Raw genomic sequence first — 10,669 nt, 5'->3', positions numbered from 1 at the left:
TCGACGAACATCCAACCTTCTATCGACGAACATCCAACCTTCTCTATTTGCTAGACGTCAAGGAAGCCGTTGATATGTCAGTAAAGACGCTGCGACTGTATGTATAAGAAGCGGAGACGGCCATCAACCCTTAGTAGTGGCATAAAAGTAGGCATTAGCTCGGTCGAGTTTTGCGAGAATGGACTTGTCGTATCTTTACTGTTGAAGGCTCTCGTGTAGAGCGCAAGTGGATGCAATGCGTAATTTTAAGAGGCTGCGAGTAAAGAGTTGAGCCGCTTTTGCGTTTGCAATCGGCTTGACATTCTTAGACACATTTTCTCGCTACTCTTTCCTTTATTTTTTGTCACTTCCTTACATATATATATATATATATATATAGCACAACACAAAATAATACATGCTCGTAACTAACGCTATTCGCTCTCCCAACCAAACTTGTATACATTTAGTTGAAAAAGAAAGTGGTTTGGCACTTCTCGTCACACTTCTGAAACATCGGTATAAAGCAACAGAAATCGGTTTAATATCTGAGATGGCATAATTTAAGTGACATGAGTTTATTATTTTATTATCAGACAGTGCGCATCATATAGTCATGTGGCTTTATAATTTACAAGCGTCAGAAGAATATTCATCACACTGTGACGCTCGTATAAAAACAAGGCACACATTAGTGTATAAAAACACTACCACTTTTTTATCATTCCACTATTACTATCAGTCTTGGTCAAGTAAACGCTGACGATAGCTAGCATTTGACTTCAGTAAGCAAATCACACACTGTAATATTTAATTCGTTCACGAACGCCAACATTCACAAACCAACTCGACAAAAACAACTCGATGGACCGGACTGACACAAAATCAATAAACTATTAAACTTATTATAAATATTTACATATTAATGACCAGAATAATGAGAATATTTGGCAACTGGCAACTTGGGACTGTTCGATAAAGTGAATCGGTGCACAGTGATGTAAAAGAACATCCCTGACCTAAAACAAAATGAATTATTTAGCACATAAAATTATACGGAGTAAATGTATAAAATATATAAAATGCACGTTTGCAATCATTTTGGCACATATAAAAAATACTGACATTGGCATCTAAAAAAACATATAAGTGATGATTGTCTATATAGCAATGAAGAACTGTTTGAATAAGAAGCGAGAGGTATAGACAACTAATAAATGAGATCAACATGAACATATTATCAGAAGTAGATAATAGGGAATTTCCCTATTATCTACTTCTGATATTATGCTAATGGTAGAGTAGAATACGGGAGAGGAAGGCAGCCAGAGGCCAAGAGGATAGCAAGCGGGTGTTTCAGCCTGACCATAGCTACAATAGCTGAGCATCTCCCTAACCCTCCAACTTCCCCACCATTTTAAGGCTGCTAATGTTTCTCTATCACCTCCTCCCCTCCTTCTCTCATGCCTCGGATCTGTTAACGGACAACTGCAAGTTTGACGTAGAAAACCGAGAGAGATACAGAGACACCTGTTGACAGAACATGTAATTTGGAAGCAAAAGCTTCAAGATGATTACTCAAGATTTAAATCTTTGTCTGCTAGCTGAAAAAATCTGTCGCAGTAGCAGGGCTCAAGAAGAAAACAGAATCATCTAGGCACCATATTTGGCATCATCTGCTCTAGATCACACACACACATATATCATAAGTTTAACCACTCTCTCATGAAATGGATTATTACGATAATGCGCTTGACATTTCCGTGCAAAAGAGATTCCCTTCACTTTATCGGCCATTCGTAGCCGAACATTTCGAAATCGAAGGCATACACGCCCCTCAGCCGTGCCACGTCGACGTCCGACAATCCCACCATGTAGCCCCCCAGCAGATCCCGCGTGCTAGTCTTCCTCAACGACGACGACGACGACGACGCGTTGACGAGCGGGAAGCGGACGGCGTCGGCGACATGCGCTCGCTGGAGGACAAACCTCGCGTCGGCTGCGAGCGTCTCGTACTTTCCGACGACACTGTAGTGCAGCTCACACGGCCGGCAGAGCGAGAACATGGACGCCCAGTGCTCGTTGAGGCCCCGCGCGCGCGTCCGCGGATCACCGACGAAGCGAGCAAACTCGGCGAAGGTCACGTCGTGACCTCTGCGCAGCGCCTCTCGTGTCGCGTTCTCGCGGTAGCGCCGCACGATCTCGCGACCGTATCGCTCGCGGAAGTAATCGTCGTGCGCCGACTCAAACTTGTTGCGGAACGCCGACAGAAGACGCTCGAACGGATGCCGCGCGAACAGGAAGCTGGTGTAGGTGGCAGCACGAGTGCCCCTCGCGCGCGCGGCGTAGCGAGCGAGCGTCGGGAGGCGCCCCCTGGCGTGCACCCACGCCGCGGGGCGGAGGCTCGCGTCGCGGTCGCCCGCGAGCTGCAGCATGACCCGCTTCCAGTTAGTGCATGCGACCTTCGGCACGTAGCAGTAGAGGAGGTGGTGAGGGTCGTCAACGATGAGGTGGTTGAGTGGTGAGAGTGCCCTCCCTGTCATGTTGTACTTCCTGCAGACCTGCGAGACAAGATGTTAGTGTGATATATATATATATATATATCAGAAGTAGATAATAGGGAAGGAGTGTGACTTCAATAAACAAGGGAAATTCGTCATTTACTAGCCTTAGAATAACTACGCGTAACTAAACCAACTTGAGCTCAAATCGTACACAGTACATTTGCCTAGCATCGTGCGAAATCGTTTCTTCGTATACACCTGCAATCCGGAGATACAGACTAAAACGTACGACACGATTCTCCATTCTGTTGGCAGCAGATCGACTCCATAACCCGCCTAACTTGAAACAATAGGCAGCTACTAACAACTTTTGCGCACTCTTGCGCCCTCGGCGATGCGGTGTGGCTCGCTGGGAGATTGGAGCTGGAGCTGCTGCTGATTGCGGTGGGCGTGCGTGCGTGGGGGCATACCAGCTGTAAATAGGTCAAAGATTAGTTTGCCGAGTGTTGCGTCGATGTCCAGTCTCCCAGCGAGCCACAGCGCATCGCCGAGGGCACAAGAGTGCGCAAGAGTCGTTAGTAGCTGCCTATTGTTTCAAGTTAGACGGGTTATGGAGTCGATCTGCTGCCAACAGAATGGAGAATCGTGTCATACGTTTTAGTCTGTATCTCCGGATTGCGGGTGTATACAAGGAAATGATTTCGCACGATGCTAGGCGAATGTACTGTGTACGATTTGAGCCCAAGTTGGTTTAGTTACGCGTAGTAAATCGTAGGTATTCTAAGGCTAGGGAATGACGAATTTCCCTTGTTTATTCAAGTTCAGCACTCCCCTCTCGTCCCTATTATCTTTAACTTCTGATATATATATATGATATATAGTATAGTAATATAGTATAAATATATAGAGAGAGAGGAGAGAGCGAGAGGAGAGAGCCGAGACGAGAGTAAGAGAAAGAGAGAGAAAGAGAGAGAGAGAGAGGGAGAGAGAGGGAGGAAGGGAGAGAGAAAAGAGAAAGAGAGAGAGAAAGAGAGAGAGAGGAGGGGAGAGAGAAAGGGAGAGAGAGCGAGGGAGGAATGCACACATGTTGTGCATACTCGTGTTTAAGAAGATCCAAAAAGGATTTTCACCTGGCAAAATTATAATTAAAGTACAATTTTACAGTAAAATCAATACATATATACATAAATGCATTCATACATATAATGCGTTCACATGACAAGAAAACGAGTAGCTGTGTAAATAACACACATTAAGTAAAAGTTACCTGATTAATTCTTGCCTTTCTTCGTTTCTGTTCATCTTCTATGTTGGTGCTGCCACCTATAGGCGGAGTTTCATGTATTTTCCTCGATTCTGAAGTATGTGTAACCTATAAGAAAATAGGTTCACTATCAAGTGTTGCTGTACATAAAACGACTTGATAAGCTGATCTGGTAAAAACAATACTTAGAACCAGACCCTAAACAAATTTATTCTAATCGAAAATAATGGCTACCTGTAACTTTATATCAATCTGTAGTCGAATGCTCTGGTTTAATGCAGCCACAGGAATAACTTGATGTAGTCTAGTCACATTCTACAACAAAATATCAATCCACAATTACGAGGGAAATGAAATTACAATTAGTAAATTACCTAACAGTGAGAATCTGTACACAGAACACTAATATTCTATTTGAAATTATCCAGTTATTACACAAAACATATTGTACTCATTATTTCATTTGCATTGGTATTGAAGTGAAGTGATAAATTTCAAGCAGGATCCTAGTTCTAGGTTTACATACTAATACCTATCATACATTAATCTATCTCCCTGTAGCAGTGACAGGGACTAATTACCTCAGTATAATGAATGCAGTAACACTGCACTTGATTGGATTGCAGTTAAATGATTTCTTATATGCAGCTACCAGTGCTTCTATCTATAACACATATATAGTTATATACATATCCCCTACACTTACATTAACTTGGTTCAATGCAGGTAAACGTTTGAGACTTTTCCCTGTCAAATTCAAACAACATTAGATATAGATATTTAAAATAATTGGTGTACATACAATGACAACATACAACAACAATTAAACCTAGATTAGCGCACACAACAATAGAATAAATCCTGCACGTTTACTCCAAAAGTAGAACATCGATTGGTACTGAAACTGTGAAAGAGTAGCAACAACAATGTGCACAACGTCATTGCTTTCGGGAGTAACGAGCAAATATTATCATGCACTACGCATTTTCATACCTTGTCCTTTTACAAAGACAGCAGCAGTTCTATTTGGTAATGGTATGTTCCCCAACAACATTGGCAATAAATAGTACGACATCCACACAAACCCCATGACTACGAAAACACAAAGGATCTTCGCCAACTGCCCCATTCTGTCCACGTTACAGCCACTTTACCGACTCCTGAAAGTGAAATACAACAAAGTTAAGAATTTGGAATATGTATTAAAACTATTATGTTCAAAAGTTGCCAGTTGGTTTGAATGTCTTGGTTTTTACTGTAAGTGTAATACCGAGTTTGGTTGGAATATACACACACTGGACATACACAAACATACACTGCCACTGGCGAAGAGCTCAATAAAGAATTAGCTCAAACGTCACTGTGTTAAACCAGATATAATAGGGCTCTTAACAAAGATAACAGTATAGTTTCATTATCATTGGTAAAAAATTAGTTTAACTTTTATCAAAGATCTGTACATTGTTTACGGTCTTTGCTTTATCACAACATAACTTTCACGCCTGCATCTGCGAGTAAACATTAACGACATATCGCGACATCTAACGGCCATAGATCTCTTCCCTTTTTAGTTTTGTCTAATTTTATTTTATTTCATTTAAATTTTAATTTTGTCTAATATCACTCTGAATTACAGTTTTATTAATCTTTTTCTACGCGTGTGAGCATACATACATGCACGCGCGCAAGGAGGCATGCACGCACATGCTGACATGAAAAATAAGCCCCTGTGGCTGTGCCCATGCAGGGGGTCTGTCCTTCCACGTGAGTGACACATGTAGCTGTATGTCTAGCCTTTGAGAAATAAATGATATAGAATTTTGTTGAAATTATACTTTTAATTTAGAGAGCACATATTTTTATACAGCGTCATACACTGTTTTTGTATGCGCGTAACTATAACGACAACTAACGGCAGAGCTACGGATATGAAATGGGGAATGCGGGATATGAAAGCAAATGAGCTATAAACGCTGAAGCCCAGACAGGATAAATTGTTACTGCAATAATAATTGCTGTCAGTAAGCTGATATAATTGCGGAAATTATAAGGATAACATTGCGAAATAATTGAAACATACATGCTAGTACAGACAGTACAGCTAGGTTAATATTTAATCAAAGACAACATATGATATGCATGAATACGGAAGGAACAAAACATATTGTATCACATATTGATTAAAATGTCATATTTAGGATAAAATATTAGCATAAGTGGATTATAGTAACATAATCTGGAACGACCAAGGAAATAATTAGTAAAGTCTATGTCGATCAAATATATAAGGTCTAACGGGATAGAATTATTTTGCAAAAACATTTAGCAAAACATGCAGAGCAATATGACGTATACTTGTATAAATAGCTGATATAATATGCTAACATTTCAGTGCAATTATCATGATATTGTAGCACGATATAAAAGCCTACAGACGAATAACATTTATGAAAGAAATTCGAGAAATATTGGCACGAATAGGATTATTATAAACGGATGTATATGCGGAGATGATAAAGATAAAATTAGGAAATAATAGCAGAGCATATAAATCACCTGATCGAGGTGATTTATATGCTCTGATAATAGGGACTCCTGGCTGACGTAACCCGATTAAAATTTAAATCGGCCAATAAATGGTGATACGTATCCAAAAGTGTCCTACTTAATGGAAAGTATTTTTTATTATTAAATTGTCATTTTAATATTAGAAAGTACATACCCACTACTCTTTTTAGAATCAAAAGGTCCCTCGTCGTGCGAAATTTCCCTGTAGCATCATAGACGGCTTGTATCCGCGCATCAGATTGATTTAAATGCTCATAATTAATGCTTATATTATAATAAATGCTTATTATTGTTCCTAATCTTATAAACGCGCGGTGCTGACTCATTCAGTGCAGGAGAATTTTGATAAGTATTAATATTTTATTCTTATCTCTGTACCTGTCCACGTGCGCACTGTGTACACGGGTCCACGTGTACTGCCATTTTCGCATAACGTTAAGAACATATAACATTGTACACATTATTACATATATATTAACAATGTATTTATTGTCCTTGGGTATCACCAGGAACATATCAATATATATCAAGTATATCAAGTCATCAATCATATATATCAATTATATCAAGTATAATTATATAAAAGTAGGATTCACGTCATATGAATATGTGCAAATAACCGTAAATATATGGAAGAAAAAGCAAAATCTGTGAAGAGCTCTGCGGACAGGTTGCACAAAGGTTGCGAGTGTTTGGTTTATTTTACAGACTATACATATCATGCCGTTTATACTGAAAAATATGCATTTATAATGAATAAAAGTAGGTGACATGGCTTTTTAAAGGTGGCGCCACCCACCAAAGCCACTGATCTCTATAATAATATTATTATAGAGATTATTATAGAGATCAGTTATTATTATAGAGATCAGTGACCAAAGCGCATTCACAGTTCTGTATGCCTATATGAAATGGCAGAGATAGATAGTATATCTTATCTATTTTGCTTCCCTGTTGCCATACGTCATAAATTGCAGAGTAAATGATTGTCCTCTGTATGCATTGGTTAATCCATTCTGCTAAACCCTTAGAAAGTTGTTGATTTTTCGATAATTGCTCCCTCATTAGGGTAGATGCAAACATGCTTGCTAATTAAAACTAATTACATTTCTCAGAACTCTTTCCTCAGTAAACAAATTAGTTGTACTTTATTAGCATCTCAAGATTTAGTGTGCCATCCGTTATTTATGTTGGGAATCTTGGCCGACTTTGTATTTAATAAGTAGATTGTGATTGAACAATTTACGCGCAACAAACATCATTTCAGGAAAGTTTCTCTTATTTAATCATCGAGAGCTCTTCCAGTTTACCTAGAAGACGTTATATGTAGTTAAAACCGCCATTATGCTCTCTATATGAAAAGACTGTAATAAAACTTTTCACACATAAACCGAGAAGTAATATTCAAGACAAAAATGCAGCCATGGCAATGTTTAAACTCTACACATAATATGCTGTTCTTCAAATGATGTTTTAATAACGATTTCATAGAACACTTGCCTTGCACTTGCCATGAAGAAATAATTAAGATTGAAAAATAGTACACAATAATAAGACCTCCCCCCCCCCACCATGTAATAAACATATCTGTTAGCACAACCATTTACAGTGCATGTCCCGAAAATCAGGAAACACTATAGAGTAGATCAAACATGGCAAAATTCCTTTATGAAAATACCAAAAACGTTGATTCAAATATCATATGATAATTTACAGTAGGTGAACAAGCAAGGAAGAAGCGAAATGCTGGAATTGACTGAAAGTTCTTTAATTTGTTGATTTTTGTTTCATTGCAAACGTACAATCAAAACAAACCATTTTAGCTGCTGCAACATTGAATCACACCCAATCAAACAACAGGCTTTAAATTTACATGTTTTTTTTGCTCGTAACTGCAAATCATTAATGTATGCATTAATATTTGTACTAATGTGATACACAGGGCGCATAATGAGGCGGCACCATTGTCATACCTGACATGACAAAATTTTTTCATGAGTGTACGTCGGTTGCTATATGACACTCACATTAACCCACCATTTTACAACTAGTATGAACTATGAATACATTGCAGCTGCTATGTTTCTTGGGAGAGGTCACATGCAGTAGCAGATACTTGGAAGAGCAGAAATTGTGAATATTGAATATTTCTAGATGAACGATATAAAAATAAGTGTATGAGCAAAACATACATGTATGTGATGTTGCTTGCACTTCCATTGCAATTACAGCGCCTTTACACCAACAAAAACATGATCCTGTTAATCGTGCAAGCTTTTCATTTAACAAGCAAATAATCAGAGACTTAATTTCATTCCTATTATAGATATTTCTAGTTCCCCATACCTCAACGTGACCCTTCAATGAGTAGCACTAAAGTCTTACTTAGCATTAACGTCGCATTACTTTCAAACTTCTTTCTATACCACACTCAATTATATACACACAGTAATCACAATCATTTCATTTTCGTCATCACGCGCATAAAATAGTCGGAATTTTTAAAGTTGAACAAGATTGGTTGGCACGTGATTATCATCCTCCACTCGGTCGTTCGTTCGTTCCTGACGAACAGCTATTTAGATAACACTTGTTCGTAACACGCTCGCATGCACGACGAGTTGACGTTCCTTCAGGCGTGTGCGGCTGCTGCGCTGACCGTATCTGACCCGCGCTGCCGCCATCACTCCACGCCCGCGTCGTCGCCGATCGTCGGTTGCCATAGCACCGGACAGACGCATGCGACCCGCAGAGAGAGAGGCAACAAACCATGCAGTCTCTTCATCCTTAACTCCGTCCCTGAAGACAACTGCATACCGCCGATGCAATTTTTATTGTTCCGATCATGTTCACAGAAGTGTAAGATGCGACGGTCACGTTCCATTTATGGCTGTCCGATACGTTACATGGTGCAAGATGATCGCCATGTGACGGTCTTATGTCGGTCTCGATGTATCATGAGCGGTGCGGACGTAACGGTAAACTGGCGATTGAGTGATATGTTACACGTATAAATTCTTGTCGCGATCAAAGTCGTCGTTGTAGCAACGTATTTTGTTATTTTAGAGTTTTATATATATATATATATATAATTTTATTCTATAAAAATGTATAAACCGGCTTTCACACTTGTACGATTTCACGTCTCGTGATTTGACGCAAGTTCTCTGGCGGGACGACGGCAGCCGAAACCATCGCGTCCTTCGCTCCACGTCACAGCGTAGGCTTCGTCTCTTCCTCGGCGAGAGTTGCTCCATGCCATCGCCACCTCCAGTTACGCCGACGAGCAAACGGCTGTTCCGTCCCCACAGGGTTCCTCGTCGTTCCAGAAGATGCAGCTACCCAGGCCACTGTAGCAGGCCATCATTAGTGCAGCCAGGAAAACTATGCTGCACGTCGTGCACGGTTTCCTCTCGAGAAAGAATCCGGTTAGATACAGAAGAATGAACATACCGTGATTGTAGAGCATTGCCGGGTTTACCGGCTTAGGCATCAGCAATACTGGTATAAGCCACTGCAAGCAGTACATCCTGTTCGTTCCTAGCAGTGGTACTGTCCGCTGTAGAAGCACGCCTGCAGATACGTTCACTGCGTCAACTGCTCTTCAAAGTAAACATAACGAATCAGCGATGTTGCGATTATTAGTATTAGTAATACTAAGTTATACTATTATTGGTAAACACCTTATGGAATCAATCCAAAAGCCGTAGGTATACTGCCGACAGATGGCGTAACTATTCAATGAGATAAATATGTCTGCGCCCATCGTGTCCGGTAATTCAAACAGTAAAGAAGAAATGTATAAAAGTCGGGGTATAAAACGAGATCGAGAGGAAGATTTTGAAGAAAAAGACCCAGGTATATTTAATATTGCTAGAACACCAGTACAATAATATTTTTGCCCAGATTATGGTATTGTACATAACTTCATCACCACTGCGATGGCTCAATGCACAGCCACACTTGCCACACAGCCACACAGCACAAGGCCCACATGCACTTGGACCGTTTCAATAATAAAATGATGGTTAATAAATACAACTTGTCAGTACTACTACTAAACCTACCAGTACCAGTACCAGTAATAGTCTTAATGTTTGATTTGACCTAATAACTTCACTTCAACACCGTCCAATACACCGCTGCAACACATAGCGCGCACGCCATTGTGCATGATGCACAAATACACAGTGATATAGACTCATCAGCTCATGATATAGGCTCATCAGCTCTATATCACTGTGTATTTGTGCATGCACAATGGTGTGTGCGCTATGTGTTGCAGCGGTGTATTGGACGGTGTTGAAGTGAAGTTATTAGCCAGGTCAAATCAAACATTAAGACTATTAGTATT

General features: G+C 40.0%; 2 protein-coding genes across 4 annotated transcripts in view; one reads left to right on the top strand and one right to left on the bottom strand.

The window, feature by feature from the left end:
- Window positions 1-1,277: 1,277 nt before the first annotated feature.
- LOC106809447 (carbohydrate sulfotransferase 11-like) lies at window positions 1,278-5,270 on the bottom strand. 3 transcript variants are annotated; one of them, XM_014812525.1, is made up of 6 exons: window positions 5,208-5,270; window positions 4,741-4,907; window positions 4,454-4,494; window positions 3,982-4,062; window positions 3,751-3,855; window positions 1,278-2,540 (listed from the first exon to the last, which is right to left on the bottom strand). In XM_014812525.1, the coding sequence occupies exons 2-6, from the start codon at window positions 4,874-4,876 to the stop codon at window positions 1,761-1,763; spliced, it is 1,143 nt and encodes a 380-aa protein (XP_014668011.1). In that variant the 5' UTR covers window positions 4,877-4,907; window positions 5,208-5,270; the 3' UTR covers window positions 1,278-1,760. The 3 variants fall into 3 exon arrangements, with proteins under 3 accessions (XP_014668011.1, XP_014668013.1, XP_014668012.1); XM_014812527.1 differs by having other exon boundaries at window positions 5,189-5,267; XM_014812526.1 differs by having other exon boundaries at window positions 5,166-5,245.
- A 4,574-nt stretch (window positions 5,271-9,844) lies between these two features.
- LOC106809446 (U4/U6.U5 tri-snRNP-associated protein 2-like) overlaps window positions 9,845-10,669 on the top strand; it is a gene marked incomplete at its 3' end in the record, with an annotated part of 14,263 nt that continues 13,438 nt past the window's right edge. Inside the window, 1 exon segment of the mRNA XM_014812524.1 lies at window positions 9,845-10,173. Within this exon segment, the coding sequence (XP_014668010.1) occupies window positions 10,068-10,173 (106 nt within the window).

The sequence above is a fragment of the Priapulus caudatus genome, unplaced genomic scaffold (assembly GCF_000485595.1).
Source record: "Priapulus caudatus unplaced genomic scaffold, Priapulus_caudatus-5.0.1 Scaffold355, whole genome shotgun sequence".
Taxonomy (NCBI): Eukaryota; Metazoa; Priapulida; class Priapulimorpha; order Priapulimorphida; family Priapulidae; genus Priapulus; species Priapulus caudatus.
The sequence above is the reverse complement of the archived record's forward strand: the minus strand, read 5'-3'. Positions and strand labels throughout refer to the sequence as shown.